Here is a 25,349-nt window from a genome sequence, read left to right on the forward strand (position 1 = left end):
GTCACCTCACAGCAAGAAGGTCCTGGGTTTGATCCCCAGGTGGGGCGGGTCCTTTCTGTGTGGAGTTTGCATGTTCTCCCAGTGTCTGTGTAGGTTTCCTCCCACAATTCAAAGTCGTGCAAGTGAGGTGAACTGGAGATACAAAATTGTCCATGACTGTGTTTGATATTAAAAACTTGAACTGATGAATCTTGTGTAACCAGTAATTACCTGTCCTGTCAGGAATTAAACCAACGTGTAAAACATGACGTTAAAATCCTAATAAATAAATAAATATACATTTACATTTACTGCATTTAGCAGACGCTTTTATCCAAAGTGACTTACAGTACTGTGAGAGTATATTGTCTGAGCAATTGAGGGTTGAGGGCCTTGTTTAGGGGCCCAACAGTAGCAGCTGGCAGTGGTGGTGCTTGAACCAGCAATCTTTCAATTACTAGTCCAGTACCTTAATCACTAGGCTACATCTGCCCTATAAATAAATAAATAAATAAGTAGTAAAATGCAAATAATAAACAGAAAGCAGTGATATTTGTTCTTCACAGTGATGCTTTACACTCATTCCTAATTGATGACAGGAACACATTCCAAAAAAAAGTTGGGGCAGGTGCGATGCAAGACTGAGAAGTTTGTTAAATGACCTGAAACGGCTGTTTTCTAACTTCCCACAGGTTAAATGGGAGATGCTGTCATGATTGTGCAGGACTAGGTGCACCCTATGGCGCTGATGAGTCCAGTATGTTTCCAGATTAAAGCCTCATTATAAAGGGCAGAGGGTGAAGTAGATATCCCCCTTCTTCATCATTCAAAATACTAAAAGATTCTTGAAGGAGCTCCATCATCTCACCACAAACCACCCAGGACTTCTGCTGGACTGTTCCAATAAATCAAAGCTGTTGAGGAAACAAAGACTCAGACTCAGACTCAGACTCTGCTTTATTGTCATTCAACCACGTACATGATAGAACGAAATACAGTTTCCCAGGTCTCGGTGTGTGTGACATGAAGAAAATAAAATAGAATAAAATATAGAATAATATAGAATAAACTAAGATAAGTAATACAAATTTAGAACAAACTGAGAAACTAAAAAGAGTACAAGTACAAAGTTTACAAGTATGCAGCAGCTTATGTTTACTAAAGTGCATGATTCCAAAGGTGTAGCAGCAAAAACTAGCAGCAACAATCCCAAGATTGTCAAAGTGACAGTGTGCCAGTTGTGTCCAGTATGGTAGATTGTGTTAATAAGATGTTCAGTATATGGGGAGTAGAAGAGTTCAACAGTCTGAATGGATGGTCTGAGTGGTCACCTGAAGTACTAAAAGAGCTCAGCAGTTACAGGATTGAAAATAGCAGTGTGTAACATACACAGCTTTCATACACAACACACACACACACACACACACACACACACACACATCCATGTTTGTATGGATGTGTGATCTGATCAGACTTTCTGAACTTTGACACTTTCACCCCTGTGGGGTGGCGCCCTCGCCCCCTCTCGCGGGTGACCGACAGGTGTAACCATGGCGACGGTGCAGGAGGCGGAGGTGCTGGAGAATCGCCTGAGCATGGAGGACTTCATCAGCATGCACCGTCTGTTTCAGGTGGGATCGGTCAGCACTAAAGAGGCCAGACGTGCCGGTACTTACTGTGTGAGGGCTGTGAAAAAGTAATCCCCCCCCCCCGCCCCCATCTAACTGAGTCTCTTATTAAACGTTTCGCAATGACTCAGACCCACCGTGACCCTGACCAGGAAAAAGCGGTGATAAAACTGACAATGAATGAATGAATGAATGAATGAATGTTGACCTCCTTGATCAGCTGTAATGAAGCCCTTGACTTCGATGATTTCAAGTCAGCCAATAATGGGCTGATTGAGTTAAAGGTTAGAGGCTTGTTTCACCTTGATAGAATGGCTCTTATTGTGGTTCAGCTGAGTCCCAGAATTTTAGAAATAGTTGTGCAATCCTTTCCAGACTACTATTCAACTTGCACTGATCAGCATAACATTAAAACCACCTCCTTGTTTCTACACTCACTGTCCATTTTATCAGCTCCACTTACCATATAGAAGCACTTTGTAGTTCTACAATTACTGACTGTAGTCCATCTGTTTCTCTACATACTTTTTTAACCTGCTTTCACCCTGTTCTTCAATGGTCAGGACCCCCACAGGACCACCACAGAGCAGGTATTATTTGGGTGTTGGATGATTCTCAGCACTGCAGTGACACTGACATGGTGCTGGTGTGTTAGTGTGTGTTGTGCTGGTATGAGTGGATCAGACACAGCCCCGTCGCTGGAGTTTTTAAATATTGTGTCCACTCACTGTTAACTCTATTAGACACTCCTACCTAGTTGGTCCACCTTGTAGATGTAAAGTCAGAGACGATCGCTTATCTATTGCTGAGTTGGTCATCTTCTAGACCTTCATCAGTGGTCACAGGATGCTGCCCACAGGGCGCTGTTGGCTGGATATTTTTGGTTGGTGGACTATTCTCAGTCCAGCAGTGACAGTGAGGTGTTTAAAAACTCCAGCAGCACTGCTGTGTCTGATCCACTCATACCAGCACAACACACAATAACACACCACCACCATGTCAGTGTCACTGCAGTGCTGACAATGATCCACCACCTAAATAATACCTGCTCTGTGGGGGTCCTGTGGGGGTCCTGACCATTAAAGAAAAGCATGAAAGGGGGTAACAAAGCATGCAGAGAAACAGATGGACTACAGTCAGTAATTGTAGAACTACAAAGTGCTTCTATATTATAAGTGGAGCTGATAAAATCTCCCTGTGTCTGTGTGAGTTTCTTCCCGCAGTCCAAATACATGCAGTCAAATTAATTGGAGCTGCTAGAAATTGCCTGTGTGTGTTAAGGTGTGAATGTGTTTGAGTGTTCGCCCTCTGATGGACTGGGGCCCTGGCCAGGGTATTTTTGTGTACCTTGCGCCCAGTGAGAACTGGGATAGGCACACCCCCACCCCTTCCACAACCTTGATTAGGATGAGCAGTGATAAGTGATCGACATTCAACAAACCTGATTATGTTTAATTAATCTAATTGGCTTATGGTTCATTAAGTAACTAAGGGGGCAATTACTTTTTCACACCATCGTATGAGTCTGTGTTTTAGTCTAGGTTTTGAGTTTGATACGTTCTCTCTTTATCTACTTGGTTTCTTTTTGGGTACTCTGGTTTCCTCCCACATTTATAAAATATGCATAAGTGGATTGACTGCTTAAAACTACCCTTAGTTGTTAGTGAAGGGGCAGTAAGAATGTAGTTCTGCCTTTTGATTATTTTCCAGGAGGCTCTGGACCCACTGTGACCCAAACCAGGATAAATCAATTGTAAAAAAAAAAAAAAAAAATGTAACAAAAATGTGTTGTTTTTTCCACCTTGTTATTCTCCCACCTGTTTCTGTACCACAGTCATCCGACGGCTCCACAGTGGTGATGCAGCGGGCGGAGTTTGTTGACCGCTTCTGCTCTGCGATTGGTCGGGGCTCCCGGGAGGAATACGAACGTCTTTTTGACAGTGTGGACGTATCCAGGGACGGCTGGTTAGACTGGGATCGACTGGCATCTTACCTTCTTCTGGGGCTTTCAGAGAAAGAGGAGCTGACCGTGATGTCCGCAGTGCCACGCTGGTCCTCGCCCCGACTCTTATCCAACCCACACAAAGGGCCAATCCAGAGCCTGGCACAGCTGAGTGGTGGACGCTACCTGAGCATTAGTAAGGAGGGCATGATGGGAGTGTGGGCGGAGAACCTGACCCTGCTGAAGAGTCACCGTCTTCATAATGACTCGGTCAAACTTAAAGACCTCTGGGTAACGGGGATGGTGGTCATGCCCAATGTCCACAAGGTGACTGTCTAGCAAAATCTGGTCTGCCTAACCACATACAGCACTGCCTAACCAAACCTCTTAATTATTAATTCACTCAAACCCTACCATCAGGTTACCATCAGATTACCATCAGATTACCATCAAGTTACCATCATATTACCATCAGATTACCATCAGATTACCATCAGATTACCATCAGGTTACCCATCATATTACCATCAGGTTACCCATCATATTACCATCAGGTTACCATCAAGTTACCATCAGATTACCATCAGATTACCATGAGGTTACCCATCATATTACCATCAGGTTACCATCAAGTTACCATCATATTACCATCAGGTTACCATCAGATTACCATCAGGTTACCATCAAGTTACCATCATATTACCATCAGGTTACCATCAGATTACCATCAGGTTACCCATCATATTACCATCAGGTTACCCATCATATTACCATCAGGTTACCATCAGATTACCATCAGGTTACCATCATATTACCATCAGGTTACCCATCATATTACCATCAGGTTACCATCAAGTTACCATCATATTACCATCAGATTACCATGAGGTTACCCATCATATTACCATCAGGTTACCATCAAGTTACCATCATATTACCATCAGGTTACCATCAGATTACCATCAGGTTACCATCAAGTTACCATCATATTACCATCAGATTACCATCATATTACCATGAGGTTACCCATCATATTACCATCAGGTTACCATCAAGTTACCATCATATTACCATCAGGTTACCATCAGATTACCATCAGGTTACCCATCATATTACCATCAGGTTACCCATCATATTACCATCAGGTTACCATCAGATTACCATCAGGTTACCCATCATATTACCATCAGGTTACCATCAGATTACCATCAGGTTACCATCAGGTTACCCATCATATTACCATCAGGTTCCCATCAGATTACCATCAGGTTACCCATCATATTACCATCAGGTTACCATCAGATTACCATCATATTACCATCAGGTTACCATCAGATTACCATCAGGTTACCCATCATATTACCATCAGATTACCATCAGATTACCATCAGGTTACCCATCATATTACCATCAGGTTACCCATCATATTACCATCAGGTTACCATCAGATTACCATCAGGTTACCCATCATATTACCATCAAGTTACTATCAGATTACCATCAGGTTACCATTAGATTTCCATCAGGTTACCCATCATATTACCATCAGATTACCATTAGATTACCATTAGATTACCATCAGGTTATTATTAGTTTAACATTAGGTAACCAGATCATCCCAGTTCTAAATTCTGATCAGTGTTGTATTTCTTCCCTCCTCCACCAGGTCGCTGTTTCCTTCACCAGTAAAGAGATCTGCTTTTACGATCTGCTCTCCAAACCAGAGTTCAGTTGTCAGTATAAAGTTCTGGGGTTGCGCCACACCCCCATCTGCCTCCATTACTGGTACAATTCAGAGAGACCTGAACACTCTGTGCTCAGCTTTGGAGACGTAGCAGGACAGGTGAGCACTGAGACCCTGTACACATCTGTCCACATTCTTACCCAAATTCACACACCTGTGTGTGTGTGTGTGTGTGAGTGTTCAGGTGAGCGCAGTGTGTTTCAGGTCAGCTCTGGTCTCTCTGTTTGAGAGGCCGAGTGCTGGAGTGGATCAGAACACCGTCGTTACCATCAGCTGGACGGAACTTCAGCAAAATCACCATCGCTGCTGTTACACCGTCACACACAGCGGTCATCACACACACTGGGTCAGGAACGGTGAGCAACACCATCACACACAGCGGTCATCACACACACTGGGTCAGAAACGGTGAGCTACACCATCACACACAGCGGCCATCACACACACTGGGTCAGAAACAGTGAGCTACATCATCACACACAGCGGTCATCACACACACTGGGTCAGAAACGGTGAGCTACACCATCACACACAGCGGTCACTACACACACACTGGTTCAGAAACAGTGAGCTACACCATCACACACAGCGGCCACTACACACACTGGGTCAGAAACAGTGAGCTACATCATCACACACAGCGGTCATCACACACACTGGGTCAGAAACGGTGAGCTACACCATCACACACAGCGGTCACTACACACACTGGGTCAGAAACGGTGAGCTACACCATCACACACAGCTTCCATTCCTCTGATGAGCTGTTCACTTCACACCTAAATTCACCTGTAAATACCTGACCGTGTACACACCCGTACAAACCTCACCTGTACACACAGAATTGAACCTGTACACCCCTGTTCTTTACACACCTAAAAAACACTAATACACACCTGTACACACCTGACCTTCCATTTACACACCTGTACAAACCTTCATTCACCTGTACACAAATAATTTTACCTGTACACACCTGACCCTTCATGTACACACCCGACAACATTAATACACACCTGTATACACCAGTACACACCACTCCTGCATACACCTGACCTTCCGTTTACACAACCATACAAGCGTATATTCACCTGCACACACATCATTTTATCTGCTTCCCTTTACACACCCGGAAAGACTAATACACACCTTTACACACCTGTACAAACCAGTACACACCTACATTCACCTTTACACACCCAAAAACACATCTGTAATCACCAATGTTCATCTGTACACAAATAATTGTATCTGTACACACCTACTTCTCTCTCTACACACACAAAAATGCAAATACACACCTGTACACTCCTGTACACAGCAGTACACACCTCCATTCACCTGTACACACTGGATTTTACATGTACACACCCGCTCCTCCATCTACACACCCGAAAACACTGATACACACCTGTACACATCTACATTCACCTGTACACATAAAACTTGATCTGTACACACCTACTCCCTCTACACACCTGAAAACACTAATACACACCTGTATTCACCTACATTTACCTGTACACAGAATTTTACCTGTAAACACACGCTCCTCCCTCTACACACCCCAAAACCCTGATACACACCTGTACACACCTGTCTGTCCATTTACATGCATGTACACACTTGAATACTCCTGTCGGATTTCACCTGGCTGCAGTGTGTGTGTGTGTGTGTGTGTGTGTGTGTGTGTATGTGTGTGTGTGTGTGTGTGTACCGGATGATAAAGTAAACAAGTAAAAGCCCCACAAACAGAAGGAAGAGGAGAACATGAAAATGACTGGTTAATTGAAAATTGCACCATGGTTCATTTCCTCTGCTGAAGGCGAAATCCTTTAGAAGTTTGTGTATGATTAGACACACAGTGTTTGTATATGTGTATGTGTGTGTGTGGGGGTGGGGGGGCTGATTTAATACACTACTTTGGTGGCTTGCTGGCCTTCAGGCACTCACACACACACACAATACAATACGGTTCTCTACAAATTGTAGTCCTGCTCCCATCGGCAGGATGTTACTGATCCCAGTTCCTAAGCAATGCCACAGCTCATTAAGTGTAGGCAGCATAGACACAGAGACAGGTGCCAACTGCCAGCACCAAAAGTCCAGAGCATAGCTGTCAGGTAAGAATGAGAAAAAAATGGCTGTGTGGAGTTGGCATGTTCTCCTCGGGGAGCTCCGGTTTCCAAACCACAGTCCAAAGACATGTGGTCAGGTAAACTGGAAGTACTCAAATTGTTAGATTTCTTAGATGTGTGTGTGCATGTGTGCTAAGGTGTGAATGTTTGTGTGTCTGCCCTTTGATGGACTGGCACCCTGTTCAGGGTGTTACTGTGTGTAGGCCCCAGCACCCCCGTGACCCTGATTAGGATAAGCAGCTTATAAAGTGAGCAGGTAAGTAAGTAATTATTACACTGTTGACTTTGTTTCTTCAGTGCGGTTCCTGGGGCCGTTGGAGGCGCTGGTCTCCTGCAGCGCTTCCTCTCAGAGCAGCATGGTGATTGCATGGAGAGAATCAGAGACCCGCCCACTCCGAATCACCACCTTCCACACCGAGAAGGGAATCCTGGATCTGGATTATCATCCGGGACTCAACCTCGTCGGTACTTTATCTAAAACCATGTCAGCTTATAAAGTACCTATCGTTTTAATTAGTGGTCATGTGAGCCTGCTTGCTGATTGGATGATGGCAACATTGAGGGTGAAAATAATCTGCTTTTTAAATGCAACCGTTGATGATTGAAAACTGAATAAATACATCTCATATAAACACAAACGTGGCTTGTTTTAGATTGGATCGGTTCCTTGGGGGGTTCCTATGATTTAATCTTCACACTTCTCATCAATCCTAATTTGAGCAGCAATAAGAGGAGTGAAGCAGTACTGGAGCAAATTCTTCACCCCTTACAAATCCTGGGTCGTGACCCTTAGATGGGTCGTGAGCCAAAAAAATTGGTTGCACAGAAAATAATAATAATAATCATCAAATAAACCAATTGTTACAGTTTTTACAGTACAGAAGCATGAAATGAACTTGTATGCGATCGCTGCCTTGTGGAGGCTTTGTGTTACATATTGTAAACCACAGTGGGACCAGATTGTACAGAGAGAGTAAGATGCATTGTTTGTGTTGCCTGGGTCGCATAAAAACACGCTAGCTCGTCTGTTCGCAACTCAGCTCTGCCATCCGGTGGACTGGGTGCCTACACGAACAACGATTGGCTGTTGTTCATACAGGATGGGAGCTGGATAGGGATTCCTCATAACTGATTCAATTAGGACCTCTGCTGGCTGATTGATGGCACCTGCACAGAGTATAGGAATAATGCTTTGATCAGGGTGTGGCTCTCCATACGCAAAGCTGATCTGCATATGAACTTACTTTGTGCAGGTGAAAAGATGCAGTCGGTTACTGCACACGTGTCGGAGGGGGCGTGTGTTAGTCTCGCTCTCCTCAATCAGGGCGTGCATTGACATCAGTAGAGAGGAAGCATAATCATCACTTTTTCAAGTCCATATGACCCAGATGTCTGTCAGTTATGGGTATTTTTTTTGTTTACAGTATGGGTACTGTATGGTTACTGTAAACTGCAGAAGGAAATATCCATACCTGACAGACATCTAGATCAAATGTTTACACCCACTGTGGAAGTGGTGTCTTCGTCATGCTTGTCTTGAGAAATTCTGCAACTGTTTTTTGACTAAATGATTAATATGTACACTGTCCAAAACCCGCAAAGCAAAACAAAACCAAAATGAACCTTCACAAATTTAAGTTGAAGGGTCTGAGATGCAGTTGCCATAGCGACATGATAAACCTGTTTGTTATTGTTTCTTTTCCAAACTCTGTTTGGTTTGTTGGCTTTTTCCTTAACCTGTTCCCTGGGTGTATCGTTGTCAAGGATCGTGGTGGGTTAGTGGGTAAGGTACTGGACTGGTGATCAGAAGGGTCCTAGTTTAATCCCCATTACTGCCAAGTAAACACTGTTGAGCCCCTGAACAAGGCTCTTATTTTTATATTTCTGGTCTGTCTGTGAGTCTGTGGGGAGACATGATTTATACTTTAACGGGCTCACCTTCACTGGAGATTGGCTGGGTGGCTCATTTATAGAATCATGTCCTTCTGTCTTCTCGAATAAGGGCGGCAGAGGGGGCACTGAGGCGCAGATAATTGACGTGTTCGTTCTTCATTGAGCTTTACTCGCTCCAGGTGGATGCATTTCTATTTATGACTGATTCTTCTTCACTGAGTTGCCTGCTCATTTGTTAGAAACCAGCTTTCTTCTAAAAACCATGATGTCAGGCTTGATGCGGTCCGGTTTTCTGCTTGTCCACAATGCCAACACCTTAAACCGAATGAGTATAGTCAGTGTCAAGGCACTTTTTGGCCATTTACATTTTCTGCATTTCGCAGACGCTTTTATTCAAAGTGACTTACAGTACTGGGACAGTATAGTGGCAACCTGGTAGTAGTGGGGCTTGAACCAGCAACCGTTCAATTACTAGTCCAGTACCTTAATCGCTAGGCTACAACTGCACACTTACCACACCAGGGACAGTGGTGGGTTAGTGGTTAAGGTACTGGACTAGTGATCAAAATGTGCTGGTTTAAGCCCCACCACTGCCAAGTAAACACTGTTGGGCCCCTGAATAAGGCCCTTATTTTAAGTTACTGGTCTGTCTGTGAGTCTGTAGTTGACTGCCTGTGAGGCTGCTGCCTGCAATACCTCATACCCCATCACCCTCAAAACATCAATACATGAAACAACTATCTTGGAATAGTTATTGATACAGAATGATGGGATCTTCTGAGATGTTTGAGATGTTTCCTCCTCCCTGTAGCCACAGCAGGTATAAACAACCAGGTGCGTCTGTGGAACCCATACCTGGTCTCCAAACCTGTGGGAATCCTGCAAGGTCATGTAACCAGTGTGGTGGCAGTGCAGTTCATGCTGGGAAGGAAACAGCTCATCAGCTTCTCCAAAGACAAGGTGTACCTCAAATGTACCTCATTAGCATTAGAAATAAGACGAGAAGGTACAAATAATCCACTCTCTCTCTCTGTTCCAGGTGTTGAGGGTGTGGGACGTGTCCACCCAGCTGTGCATCCAGCGTGTAGCGGGACTCTTCCCAAAAACGCGGGAGTGTAGGACACTCTTGTTCTTCCATGAGGACCGATGGCGTTTACTCCTGTCGTTCAACAGCGATCTGTGGTTTCTCCAGCTGCACAAAGAGGAGAAGAGAAAAAGAATGAGCCACGAATGTGTCGTAACCTGCGTCCTCTACAACCCCCTGTTCAAACAGGTGGGGTGCAAATATCCTAAAACTAACCCTCCCAAAAAGGTCGACAGTGCCTTTCTGAGGATAACGTCCAGATACTGATACTGTGATGTTTCTCTTCTCAGGTGATCAGCAGTGATGTGAACTCTGGAGTGACGTTCTGGCTCATCGACACGGGACAGAAAGTCAAACACTTTCCCCGTTGCCATGGTGATGCAGCAATTTCCACCATGGCGTTGGACAAGACTCAGATGCAGCTCTTTACCGGAGGCACAGACGGCGTGGTTATGGTTAGAGGCATGTTATTATATGTGTTATTATCATTGTGGAGCTGATCTGTCTGTCTGATCTGTATAGATGAATAGGAAAACACCGATTAGGCATAACATTATGACCACCTTCCTAATATTGTGTTGGTCCCCCTTGACCCGTCGAGGCATGGATTGCACTAGACCCCTGAAGGTGTGCTGTTGTATCTGGCACCAAGATGTCAGCAGCAGATCCTTTAACTCCTGTAAGTTGTGAGGTGGGGCCTCCATGGATCGGACTTGTTCGTCCAGCACATCCCACAGATGCTCGATTGGATTGAGATCTGGGGAATTTGGAGGCGAAGTCAACACCTCAAACTCGTTGTTGTGCTCCTCAAACCGTTCCTGAAGCATTTTTGCTTCGTGGCAGGGCGCATCATCCTGCTGAAAGAGGCCACAGCCATCAGGAAATACAGCCTGGTCAGTGTATATCTGGCTGTACCAGTTTAAAATAATGTTCATTAATATGAAGTTTGCTCCTGATCTCCAGTCTTGCATTGATCACCACAGTTCTGGGAAGTCTTGCCAAAAGATTCTTGGAGTGTGGTAATTGGTGCACATTTAGATAAGAGATTATTATTCCCAAAAAGTAATTGATCGGTCTCCGCCCACGCTGGGGGAACTCTGGGGGATTCTGAAAGATGCAGCTCACCCTGGACACAATCTCTTTTCTCTGATTCCATCGGGAGGCATTACAGGTTTTTAACTACACCCACCTCCAGACTGCAATTGTTGAATTAAACAAATACTGCCCTCTTACCCCTGTACTTCAACAACACTGCAATAAGTCCTGAAGTGCAATAAATTCCTTCAAATGTGTAATTATACCTGTACTGTATATACTGTAATACCTCTAAATGTAAAATCTAGAGCACAGATTCACTTTTTGTACACTTTAGTTTACTTTTTATATGTAACCTTTTGTTATCTACCTTTTTAATAGTTTAGGCCTTAATTGTTGTGAGTATTTCATCTTTTTAGTGTATATATGTATGTGAAAGTGTGTCTTATAATTTTTTTTTTGCATTTTTTCCCAATTTTCCTCCCAATCTAGTCATATCCAATTACCCGATTACATTACGCTTCCTCTTTACTGATGCTGATCTCCACTCCTGATTGAGGAGAGCGAGACTGTCACATGCCCCCTCCGACATGTGCAGTAGCCGACTGCATCTTTTCACCTACACCAGTCGAGTTAAGTCAAGGCGCCATCAATCAGCCAGAAGAGGTTGTAATTGCATCAGTTATGAGGTCCCTCTGGCTCCCACCTGTATAAACAACAGCCAATCCTTGTTTGTGTAGCCACCCATGACAAAGCTGAGATTTAAAACGATGTGTTCGAAGTCCCAGCTCTAGTGTGCTAGTGTGTTTTACCGCTGCGCCACCTGAGCAGCCCAACAGCATGTGTTCTTGTTGGTTCTTGTATGTTTTTGTTTTTCCATGGAGTTGCACAGAACATTTTTCTACTATGATAGTAAAGGCATGAATTCATTTATTTATTATTTAAGAGGTAAGGTACTGAGAGGACCTGGCTTGCAACTGACGTTCCAGTTCCGTCCAATGGGCCTTCTTAAAGTATAGCCAAAATTATTAATGCATCTGTTAGCAGTAGATGTGCCTAAAACATAATGATCAGACGGGGTGTCCACATACTCACACCTCCAAACCTTCCCTAATGTGTTTCAAAACTGCCTCTGATAAAGGGGTATATGATGCTCATATTGTGTGCAGTTTGTTATTCTAACCATTTCTGGTTGTGACCTTTGTGTGTGTGTGTGTGTGTGTGTGTGTGTGTGTACCAGGTTTGGGATTTTAATGGCCACTGTCTCCACAAACTGAATGTAGGTGGAAATGTGGAAGTGGAAATCACACAGATCCTGCTGCTGAAGACGAAAGTTTTAGTGTTTGACTGGGACAGGTCAGAAGTACTGAGACACTGAGAAAGACCTTCACTGATACTGATATACTGTAGGACTGTTTGAAGCCAGTTTTATTCCCATTGGAAGAAAGTGTATCTGCTCATAATATAATTATACTTGCAACACCCTAGTAACCACCTGAAATACCACAGTCGCCTTACATGGTTGGGAGGACCAGGAAACACAGGATGCACCATTTTCAGGGTGTTGATTCTTGCAGGACAACATACACTCACTTACTTTCTTATACCTAGGGTCAGTTTTAAGTGACCAGTACACTTAGAACCAGTGTACCTAAAGGATACAGTTGGTAGGTCTTGATCATCTCACTCTCTCTCTTTCTCTCTCTAAACAGGATGATTGGTGTATTCAGGATGAACGCTTTCTCTCAGTACTATGTTCAGATGTCCGAGTGGAGAGGAGGAGTTCAGCATCGTGATGATGTTCTGTGTGCTGCTTTTCATCCACCTCAAACTTTAGTGACTGGTACCGTCCTCTTACTGTCCCTCCCATCTCTCTATTTTCTGCTGCCACAATTATACTCATTCACTAAAGTCCAGCTATCAACCTACTGTTCTAGATCACTGGTTTTATTAGCTGCACACCTTTAAGGTATCCTTATTAACAAAATAGACCATTGTGATACTGGCTAGCCCTGCCTTCTAATTGGCCACAGTGGGTTCCAAACACTGAGCTAACTGTAAGCTGTGGATTTCAATGATCTGCAATGAGCATTTGTGGCATAACATGACTGTTTGTGCAAGGTAAAGTTTTTATAGGTATTTATTAAATTTATAGTCAACGTCTAAAGCCAGAACCATTACCATGTACATGGAGTAGTGCTGCTCTGAACTCCCCGGGTTTGAGTCTCGGCTCTGCTACCGGTCAGCTGGGTGCCCTCTAGAAAGCAGTCTAACAATTGGCAGTGCCTGCAGCAGACAAAATTGGCCACAAGTCTGCTGGGTGGGAAAGGCCAGACTAATAAGTGGACCAGTCTTCAAACGCTGTGCAAGGACCCTGGTTAGCAGCCCGATGCGCCTGTGCAGAAGTGGATGAGCATGGAGATTGGTACGTGTTTCTCTGTGCACGAATCCACCGAAGTTTGGGAGTATAAGAAGGGGTCGAGGGACTACGCATGCGGCAGAGAGGGCGAAGGGCAGGCGAATATACTCTCCTCAGATGCGATCGGGATTCCCAGCAGCGGAAGACTAATTGGCTACGTTAAGAATCGGGAGAAATAATGAGAAAATGCTTAAATAAAAATGGAAAATAGTTGGATTTGCCTCAGATAGACTGCACATATAAATAACCGTTACCAGTTTCACTAATGCAATTCTCCTGCTGTTTGTCCACCCACACAGCTCATCTTTTCACCGGCCAGTGGTGAAGTCTGACACACTTGTATAATGAGTCTCTCTAACTAAACCACATGGTGCCTGAACCAGACATCAGAGGTTGCAATTGTACAGCGGCACAGAAGCCCAGTCGACTCAGGCTCGCACAGCTGTGTCTGGAGCTTAAAATGCAAGTTCAGCTCAATTTTAAGTCAAATGCTGAATGTAAAAGTTATCCTGACTCTCCGAGCCTGTGTTTTGTGGGAATTATGGCCCACGCTACTATTTAATAGTTGTAACACTTGAAGCCTCTGTGTGCTCTGGAGCTTGTCTGCCATGCCCCCCCCCTCCATGAGCACACGCTGTCTCCTGCCACACCCCTGTTCCTGATTGGTTCATTGCGTGGCATCACGAGATTATTATTAAGAACCGGTGGTACACGAGATTGAGCTGCGCTTCATGAAGGGGAGGGGGCCGTGAGCTGTGCCTAATCAAGGGGAAGGGGACGTGGAGGAATCCGCTCTTGGCATCTGCGTCAGAGCGCTGTGTCACCAAGGGGAGGGGGGCGTGGCGGAAGCCGAGCTTGGCATTCGCAATGGAGCCGTGCTTCATGAAGGGGAGGGGGGTGCGGCGGAACGAGCTGGGGTTGTGAATGCATCGAATCGAATCTCAGCTCTGCCTTCCGACTGGGCTGGGTGGCTGCATGAACAATGATTGGCTGTTGTTCAGGGTTAGGGGTAAAAAGTCGGATCATAGGTCCTCACAACTGGTGCAGCTGCGGCCCCTGCTGGCTGACTGATGGCGTCTGCACGGGGCTGAGGAATAATGCTGATGGGGGTGTGACCCTCAGTACACAGTGCCCGTCAGTGTATGAACTCGACTCGTGCAGGTGAAAAATGCAGTCTGTACTGACTGTACGTGCCGGAGGGGGCGCATGTCAGTTTAGCGGCGTCCTCAGTCAGCGGTGAAGGGTCGAATCAGTATAGAGGACGCAATCAGGATAACTGGACACGACTAGATTAGGGGAGAAAATTGGGGGGAAAAAAGTGGGAAAAATAGAAAATGATGCCACTGCTGAAAATGTGCAAGCTAAAGTACGTTAATAGCAGATATTTAGATAAACTATTATGGGACGGCAGGGCATGATAGGTTGGTTCCAGTTTGTCCACATATACATAAATATTCATATGTGCTAATGTTATTAATGTTATTAATTAGGGTTGTTTTTATTTTTTAGCCATCAAATCTGAATCATTAAACCATTTATTATTTCATATATTTAATTTTAATCTTCTAAAAGTGAGCAGTTGGTGATATATTTTAGTGTTTTTATTTTGGATGTGTTTGGTGTAGGCAGCAGGGACGGTGAGATTATAGTGTGGAACAACAACACTGAAAACGTTCTGCACAAACTGAAAACTCCCACACAGCATTCAGACCTGAAGTCCAACTCAGGTAAATCCTTTCAACTTTAACAACAACAACAAACAACAACAACAAAATAAAAGATTTCTGATGATGGATTACTTTTGGAATGATAAGGATGACAAACAAACAGTAAAAAATAAATGAGTATGTTAAATAAGTACAGCTATAAAGCTTATAACAATTAAATGTATTGGAGTTTTACAACTGTCGTCAAACATTTACCTCAGAATCTGTTGATGCATGCTCAATAATCCAGGTACACAAATCCACAAAGTTGAATCAGTTCATCTGGACACAAGTTTGGTGTAGAGATACGTTTCGTCACTCAATCCGAATGACTTCTTCAGTCTGAGCTGGTGGTGGATACCCCGACCTTATATGCAGCCGATTTGCATAACGACCGATCACCGCCCATTGCATAACAATGAAACCAGTGATCAGGTCCATATGCAAATCACAATGACCATTAATTTCAATGGTCATGTGTGTCTTTCACATATGATTGGGGTATAGCTCCTATTACAGCGTTGTAAGATGGTGAGAGACGTACTCTCAGGCCCCCTCCACGGTTCAGGGATGGTCGTTCCCTCTTCACATAGATGGCCTCTTCGACTCCCCATTCAAACCAGCGTTTCTCTTTGTCAAGGATCTGCACATCTTCATCATTAAATAAGTGGCCGCTGGCTTGCAGGTGGGCGATTTACACCCACTTTGAGTGACAAAACGTATCTCTACAACAAACTTGTGTCCAGATGAACTGATTCAACTTTGTGGATTTACCTCAGAAGTAATCCAAGAAGGTCCGACATACTGTAAATCTGAAGCTGCTGATAAACATTGCCACTGTCGACCATCAAGATGCTTCTCTAAAACAAGAACTTTGTTTTACTTGGTTGCAGATAATGCACTATATAAATCCAGCACACCAAAAGGCAAACAGACGTCAGTGAATTCTGCATCCGGAGTGAACTGTAGCGCCCCTGGTGGTAAAGAGGACTCAGAGAACTATGCCTTCACCAGACTGGCATTTCTGGAAGGAAGAAAAGAAGCAACAGCGACAGGTAACAAGGTTCATGTGCAGACTGCACACCACAAAATACTCAAAAAATGTCTTTACTTAACGACAACAACAGTGATAATAATAATAATACAAGGGATCTTCAAAAAGTTTCCACACTTTTATATTTTGGTTATAAGCGGTGAGGGTGGTAGGAGTAGTAATCGGTCGTGTCTGAGAGACTGAGAGACGCTTATAGTCCGGATTTAGCTCCATCTGATTTCCACCTTTTTTGACCTTTTCTCAAAAAAGCTTTAAGGGGAAGAAGATTTTCATGTGATGATGATGTGAAAGCAACGCTGCATCAGTGGTTACACGTTCAACCAAAAAAATTTTTTGCTGAGGGTGTTATAATAATAATAATAATAATAATAAAAATAAATAAATAAAAATAACAATATTAATAATAATAAAAACAATGATAATAATAATAATAATAATAAAAAAATAAAAATAACAATATTAATAATAATAAAAACAATGATAATAATAATAATAATAATAACAATAATGTAATAATAACAATAATAATAATAATAATGTAATAATAATAGTAATAATAATAATAATGATAATATAATGTAATAATAATAATAAAAATATAATAATAATAACAACAACAATAATAATAATGTAATAATAACAATAGTAATAATAATAGTAATAATAATAGTAATAATAATAGTAATAATAATAATGTAATAATAATATTAATATTAATAATAAACATAACAATGATAATATAATATAATAATAAAAATATAATAATAATAATAATAATAATAACAATAATAATAATACGTGGGATTTATATAGGGCTTTTCAAGGACCCAAAACTGCTTTAATATATAAAATACACAACACAGTAGGCAACAGAACATGATAAACATAATATTATCAACATAACAATATTGAACAAGACAAGGAAGAAGCAAAGAGGAAAGTCAGGGATGACCGTACTTAAACCTACAAGAGGTGGATTGACAAGCATACAAGGGGAAAAAAGTTCCAGAGTCATGGAGCACATCTGGAAAATGCTTGTTCACCAAACCTGTGAAATTTGGCAGGACAGTCAGTAAACAGTCAGTAAACCAACAGAAGAAGACCTAAGAGAGGGCAAGGTTTGTGGTAAGAAGGTCAGAGGGGGCAGGAGAGATTTGTACGTGAGAACTTTGAAGTAAAGGTGATACTTAACAGGAAGCCAGTGTAGATCCTGTAGAACAGGGGTGGGGAACCTCCGGCCCGTGGGCCGTATACGGCCCCCCTGCTCAATCAAATGTGGCCCGCCATATATTTCCTAGATTTTATTGTCTGGGCTTTATGCAATTAATTAAACTTTAGACGATACAACAGACATAACAAATACGAGTTATGTTGCCACATACCGGTTGCGTGTTGCCACGACATCATTGCCCCCAGATATTCCACAGCTGGTCAAGACCAAACATTCACAACTGTCACATTGAAATTATGATAAGGTAAGTCTGAGATCAAATATAAACACTACATACCATCAGCATCTTGTATTTATAAAGCCTATATTAATTTGGCTCTATGTTGCGTCATTGTAGTCTGTGGCCCGTGACCAGATATGTAATTATTAATCTGGCCCTCAGTGGGTAGAAGGTTCCCCAGAGTCAGAGTCAGAGAGGTTTTATTGTCATTTCAGCTACATACAAGTACATATTGAAACGAAACAGCGTTCCTCTAGGATCACGGTGTAACACGGTACAAAAAGTGCAAGACAATACAAAAACAGTGTAAATACAACAATAAATACAAAAAATCCTATAATAAATAACTACAAAAGATATTCCTAATTATCCCTAATATAAACAAGTAATTAGAAGACAGGACTAAAGACAAGTGTTAGTACATGATGGTGAATAGATGGTACAATGGTTCATGAGGTAGTGACATGTTGTACATTAGCAGCGTAAAATTGGCAATGCCGATAAGGTGCCTAAAGAGTAAATAAGGTGCAAAAATACAAGTAAGGTGCAGAAATTACTTGTTCAGTTCCAGGAGGTGTGCAAAAAATGCAAGTAACATAGTCAATACAGTTCAGTGTGTGGCAGCAGAAAATTTCCGCAGGAAATTGTTACAGTACTGAGTTGAGGAGTCTGATTGCTTGTGGGATAAAACTGTTACACAGTCTGGTTGTGTTAGTCCGGATGCTGCGGTATCGTCTCCCAGACGGGAGCAGAGTAAAAAGTCCATGTGATGGATGGGTTGGATCGTCCACAATGCTGAGAGCTTTGCGGATGCAGCGGGTGTTAAAAATGTCCGTGAGAGATGGAAGAGCGACCCCGATGATCTTTTCAGCTGTCCTCACTACTCGCTGGAGAGTCCTGCGGTCCGACGCAGTACAATTTCCGAACCAGACAGTGATGCAGCCGCTCAGGATGCTCTCGATTGTTCCTCTGTAGAACGTGGTGAGAATGGGGGGTGGCAGATGAGCTTTCCTCAGTCTTCTCAAAAAGTAGAGACGCTGCTGGGCTTTCTTGGTGATAGAACTGGTGTTGAGGGTCCAGGTGAGATTCTCCTCCAGATGAACACCGAGAAATTTGGTGCTCTTGACGATCTCAACAGATGAGCCGTCGATGTGCAGTGGGGAGTGGTCCCTTAGTGTCTTTCTAAAGTCAATGACCATCTCTTTGGTTTTATCCACGTTCAGAGACAGGTTGTTGACTTGGCACCAGTCCGTTAGATGTTGGATCTCCTCTCTGTACGCTGACTCATCGTTGTTGCTGATGAGTCCCACCACAGTTGTGTCGTCTGCAAACTTAACGATGGAATTCGAGCTGTGCATTGCTGTACAGTCGTGCGTAAGCAGAGTAAACAGCAGTGGACTGAGCACACAGCCTTGGGGAGCGCCGGTGCTCAGTGTGGTGGTGCTGGAGGTGTTCTTACCGATCCGGACGGACTGAGGTCTCTCAGTCAAGAAATCCAGGATCCAGTTGCAGAGAGAGGTGTTCAGGCCCAGCGTGCTCAGCTTTCCAATTAGATGCTGAGGAATGATGGTGTTGAATGCTGAGCTAAAGTCTATGAACAGCATCCTGACGTAAGTGTTCTTTCTGTCCAGGTGTGTAGAAGCCAGGTGAAGTGTAGTGGATATGGCGTCGTCCGTTGAGCGATTAGGACGGTACGCAAACTGCAGTGGGTCCATGGTGGGAGGCAGTAGGGTCTTAATATGCCTCATGACTAGTTTCTCGAAGCACTTCATGATGATAGGCGTGAGTGCTACAGGACGATAGTCATTGAAGCATGACACAGATGACTTCTTTGGCACAGGTACGATGGTGGTCATCTTGAGGCACGTTGGAACGATGGCGCTGCTCAGGGAGATGTTGAAGATGTCAGTGAATACATCTGCCAGCTGGTCTGCACATCCTTTGAGCACTCGGCCAGGAATGTTGTCTGGTCCAGAAGCTTTCCGTGGGTTGACTCTGTGCAGAGTTCTCCTCACGTCCGCTGTGGTGAGACGAAGCACCTGGTCATCACAAGGTGGGATCATCTTTCTCGCCAACATGTTGTTCTGCGCCTCGAACCGAGCGTAGAAGTCATTCAGTGCATCTGGAAGGGAGGCATCACTGTCACAGACGGGTGGAGTCGTCCTGTAGTTGGTGATGGCCTGGATGCCCTGCCACAAGCGCCGTGTGTCACCGCTGTTCTGGAAGTGGCTGTGGATGTTCTGGCCGTGTGCGCGCTTTGCTTCTCGGATCGCCCGGGACAGTCTGGCTCTCGCTGTTCTCAGAGCCGGCTGGTCACCTGCTTTAAAAGCGGCGTCTCGGGCCCTCAGCAGTGCACGCACCTCTGGAGTCATCCACAGCTTCTGGTTGGGTCTGGAAGTGATGGTTCTAGTGGTAGTGACGTCCTCAATGCATTTGCTGATGTAGCAGGTCACTGAAGTCGTGTACTCCTCTAGATCAGTGTAATCGCCGTATGTTGCAGCGTCCCTAAACATGTCCCAGTCAGTGCACTCAAAACAGTCCTGAAGAGCAGAGATGGATCCTTCTGGCCAGGTTTTCACCTGTTTCTGTACAGGTCTGGAGCGCCTGACGAGTGATCTGTATGCTGGAATTAGCATTACAGAGATGTGGTCTGAGTATCCGAGGTGGGGGCGGGGCTCCGCCCGGTACGCACCGGCAATGTTCGTGTAAACATTATCCAGCGTGTTCGCTCCTCTCGTAGCAAAGTCCACATGCTGATGGAATTTAGGGAGAACAGACTTGAGATTTGCATGATTAAAATCCCCAGCGATAATAAACTGTCCGTCTGGATGAGTGTTCTGCAGTTCGCTGATGGCTCTGTAAAGTTCGCTCAATGCTTCCTTCGCGTTCGCGCTGGGCGGAAGATACACCGCGACAATAAGCACGCTGGTGAATTCCCGTGGTAAATAAAAAGGTCTGCATCTAACAATAGCAAATTCCACCATCGGAGAACAGTACGCCACAACAAGCACAGAGTCCTTGCACCATTCGGTGTTAATGTAAACACAAACGCCTCCTCCTCGTGTTTTACCGGACTGAGCTGCATTTCTATCGGCGCGATACGATGCTAGCCCGTCTAGCTGAATGGCACTGTCTGGAATGTTGTCGCTAAGCCATGTTTCAGTGAAAATTAAAACGCAACAGTCCCTGTACTCACATTGGGTAGTTCGCTGAAGTCTGATACAGTCCAGTTTATTCTCCAGAGAGCATGCATTTGCGAGGAATAACGATGGTAGAGCCGGCCGGCTTGGGCTAGCTTTTAGCCTAGCACGGACCCCGGCTCGCTTTCCACGCTTCTGCTTCCTCGAGCACCGCTTGCGGCACCCCCTCCCCCGGTCACCTGCTTCAGGTAACACCGAGGACTGCAGGCCTGGTTCGCGAAGTAGGCAGAGTTCATGCAGAGTTCGCTGCAGATCATCTTGCAGGTTGGTTTCTGACTGTTTTCTCAATTGTAGCAGTGTCTGGCGGTTGTAAACTGAGTCAAAAGTGGTTTTCATACGTTTATAAACAAAACTGTCCTAAACAAACTTACAAACTTTTCCTGAAAACAAAAAAAAAAACACAGTTTTTCGACCCCAGAGCGGCCGCTGCGTGTTAACACGCCGCCATCTTGGATCAACCATGCTGTAGAACAAGTGTCATGTGCTGGTGAGAGCTGGTGTGTGTAGCAGCAGAATTTTGATCTGCCTGAACCTTGTAAAGGAGAGATGAGATACTTTCAACTTTAAAAGTGTAGACATGTCTTGAAGTCTACAGATGGAAAGCAAAGCTGCTCCACATGGGTTTGATTATGTAAGTAAAAAAAAGTGTTTTTAGGGCAGTTGTAGCTTAGCAGTTAAGGTACTGGACTAGCAATCAAAAGGTCGCTGGTTCAAGCCCCACCAATGCCAGGTTGTCACTGTTGGGCTCCTGAGCAAGGCCCTTAACCCTCAATCTCTTAGACAATAAACTGTCCCAGTACTGTAAGTCACTTTGGAAAAAAGCGTCTGCTAAATGCTGAAAATGTAAATGTTTTATGTTTAGAGATCTTTAAGTAGGAGAAAAGAAAAAATTTAAGGCTTTTGTAATTGACGCCCATCTACCCCAACAAAACGTCTGTTTTCCTGCAGGTGGAGCTGATCTGGTGTCGTGTGGAGGTTCCGGTGTGGTTTGTATTTGGAGTACCACATGTTCTCGGTTAGTCGGGGAGTTCGTGGCCCATAAAGACTCCAGCTCCATCACAATGACCGTGGACAGTGGTGGACGTTACCTGGTCACAGGGGACATGGACGGAGCTCTAAAAGTGTGGGATGTCCAGGTGAGAGAGAGAATTTTTTAGTAAAATGTAGAAATTAGGGACAGAAAACTTTAGTTTGCTATGATTAAGTGCTGTTGTGTTTATTCTGACTCTGGGTCTTCAGGATGGTTGATTCCTCTAATTGTATCCGTCCATCTTGTTGATGGTTGTTTTGCTTCTTCTAATTGCTTGTTCACTTTTGCTTCTGATTTGTACCCCAGTCACAGTTCCTGTTTGTGCCAGGGAGTCACAAGCATACAGACTTTGGAGGGCATGGTGGCATCTTAAATTTAAAGTCTGGGACCATAATATCAGGTCTTTTCTCAGTGGTGTTACCAGCCTGGCCAAGCGCTCAACAGACACATTTAGGCATGTCTAAAAGAGGGTAGGTCAGATAATGTTTCTCTTTATTGTCGCTGTCTGCTGGGGATGGAGGAACACATAGGGCATAGTATGACTCTCCATATGGCAGTAGGCAACTTCACATTTGTCAAAGGGGGGCGAGTGCTAGTCTGCAGCCCTCCTCAGCCCAACTGTGGGCAGACGATCTGCAATAGGGCATTCAAGGTTCTAGTTATTGACCATGTACAGTGTATCACAAAAGTGAGTACACCCCTCACATTTCTGCAGATATTTAAGTATATCTTTTCATGGGACAACACTGACAAAATGACACTTTGACACAATGAAAAGTAGTCTGTGTGCAGCTTATATAACAGTGTAAATTTATTCCTCCCTCAAAATAACTCAATATACAGCCATTAATGTCTAAACCACCGGCAACAAAAGTGAGTACACCCCTTAGTGAAAGTTCCTGAAGTGTCAATATTTTGTGTGGCCACCATTATTTCCCAGAACTGCCTTAACTCTCCTGGGCATGGAGTTTACCAGAGCTTTACAGGTTGCCACTGGAATGCTTTTCCACTCCTCCATGACGACATCACGGAGCTGGCGGATATTCGAGACTTTGCGCTCCTCCACCTTCCGCTTGAGGATGCCCCAAAGATGTTCTATTGGGTTTAGGTCTGGAGACATGCTTGGCCAGTCCATCACCTTTACCCTCAGCCTCTTCAATAAAGCAGTGGTCGTCTTAGAGGTGTGTTTGGGGTCATTATCATGCTGGAACACTGCCCTGCGACCCAGTTTCCGGAGGGAGGGGATCATGCTCTGCTTCAGTATTTCACAGTACATATTGGAGTTCATGTGTCCCTCAATGAAATGTAACTCCCCAACACCTGCTGCACTCATGCAGCCCCAGACCATGGCATTCCCACCACCATGCTTGACTGTAGGCATGACACACTTATCTTTGTACTCCTCACCTGATTGCCGCCACACATGCTTGAGACCATCTGAACCAAACAAATTAATCTTGGTCTCATCAGACCATAGGACATGGTTCCAGTAATCCATGTCCTTTGTTGACATGCCTTCAGCAAACTGTTTGCGGGCTTTCTTGTGTAGAGACTTCAGAAGAGGCTTCCTTATGGGGTGACAGCCATGCAGACCAATTTGATGTAGTGTGCGGCGTATGGTCTGAGCACTGACAGGCTGACCCCCCACCTTTTCAATCTCTGCAGCAATGCTGACAGCACTCCTGCGCCTATCTTTCAAAGACAGCAGTTGGATGTGACGCTGAGCACGTGCACTCAGCTTCTTTGGACGACCAACGCGAGGTCTGTTCTGAGTGGACCCTGCTCTTTTAAAACGCTGGATGATCTTGGCCACTGTGCTGCAGCTCAGTTTCAGGGTGTTGGCAATCTTCTTGTAGCCTTGGCCATCTTCATGTAGCGCAACAATTCGTCTTTTAAGATCCTCAGAGAGTTCTTTGCCATGAGGTGCCATGTTGGAACTTTCAGTGACCAGTATGAGAGAGTGTGAGAGCTGTACTACTAAATTGAACACACCTGCTCCCTATGCATACCTGAGACCTAGTAACACTAACAAATCACATGACATTTTGGAGGGAAAATGACAAGCAGTGCTCAATTTGGACATTTAGGGGTGTAGTCTCTTAGGGGTGTACTCACTTTTGTTGCCGGTGGTTTAGACATTAATGGCTGTATATTGAGTTATTTTGAGGGAAGAATAAATTTACACTGTTATATAAGCTGCACACAGACTACTTTTCATTGTGTCAAAGTGTCATTTTGTCAGTGTTGTCCCATGAAAAGATATACTTAAATATCTGCAGAAATGTGAGGGGTGTACTCACTTTTGTGATACACTGTAAGTGTGAGGTACAAACTCTAAAGTACTAAGCAATAATGTAGTGTTACTTCCCATCATGGTACCCATGTTGTTTTTTAATCCCCCCTTCCCCGAATTTTCCTCTCAGTCTAGTCGTATCTAATTACCTGATTGTATTTCACTTCCTCTCTACTGTTGCTGACCTCCACTTCTGACTGCAGACAGCCCAGACTAACACACTTCCCCAACACCGACCTTTTGCTTAACACCTGCACAAGGCAGGTTCATATGGAGCTCAGTGTCACATATAGAGAGTCACGCACTGATCTCCATTATCCCCTGTCTCTGTGCAGCCACCATCGATCAGCCAGCAGAGGTCGTAATTGCAGCAGTTATGAGGAATTGAGCCAATCCTTGACCGTGTAGGTGCCCGGCTTGCTGGTTGCGGCAATGAGATTTAAATTGGCAAATTTGAGATGGTGTGCTAGTGTTGCTGATCACTGCGCTATCTGAGTGCCCGTTACCCAAGTTTGTACCTCACATTACCTGGTTAATACTTGGAACCTGTGAGAGAGTTCAGTGTGAATAAATTACTCTGTATTTGTATTTACCGTCTTGTTAACCAAAATATTTACCTAATACTTTGGAGTTTGTACCTCACACTTACCTGGTTAATATCTAGAACTTGTTGGACCGTTAAAGAAAGCGTCACCCCTGACTTTACACTCCCAGCTGTGGTGTTTTGCAGACGAAGCCCCGTCCTCATGTCAT

At 44.2% G+C, this 25,349-nt stretch overlaps 1 protein-coding gene across 1 annotated transcript in view; it reads left to right on the plus strand.

Moving 5' to 3' along the window:
• The first annotated feature begins 1,523 nt into the window (after positions 1–1,523).
• LOC134323025 (WD repeat-containing protein 49-like) overlaps positions 1,524–25,349 on the plus strand; it is a 37,216-nt gene continuing 13,390 nt past the window's right edge. Inside the window, exons 1-13 of the mRNA XM_063004443.1 lie at positions 1,524–1,610; positions 3,442–3,876; positions 5,216–5,392; positions 5,478–5,649; positions 7,729–7,896; positions 10,136–10,284; positions 10,364–10,597; positions 10,699–10,863; positions 12,684–12,799; positions 13,156–13,286; positions 15,488–15,589; positions 16,462–16,623; positions 22,222–22,409. Coding sequence (XP_062860513.1) covers positions 1,530–1,610; positions 3,442–3,876; positions 5,216–5,392; positions 5,478–5,649; positions 7,729–7,896; positions 10,136–10,284; positions 10,364–10,597; positions 10,699–10,863; positions 12,684–12,799; positions 13,156–13,286; positions 15,488–15,589; positions 16,462–16,623; positions 22,222–22,409 — 2,280 coding nt within the window. The 5' untranslated portion in view covers positions 1,524–1,529. The remainder of the gene's footprint in view (positions 1,611–3,441; positions 3,877–5,215; positions 5,393–5,477; positions 5,650–7,728; positions 7,897–10,135; positions 10,285–10,363; positions 10,598–10,698; positions 10,864–12,683; positions 12,800–13,155; positions 13,287–15,487; positions 15,590–16,461; positions 16,624–22,221; positions 22,410–25,349) is intronic.

Source organism: Trichomycterus rosablanca, chromosome 11, assembly GCF_030014385.1.
Source record: "Trichomycterus rosablanca isolate fTriRos1 chromosome 11, fTriRos1.hap1, whole genome shotgun sequence".
NCBI lineage: Eukaryota > Metazoa > Chordata > Actinopteri > Siluriformes > Trichomycteridae > Trichomycterus > Trichomycterus rosablanca.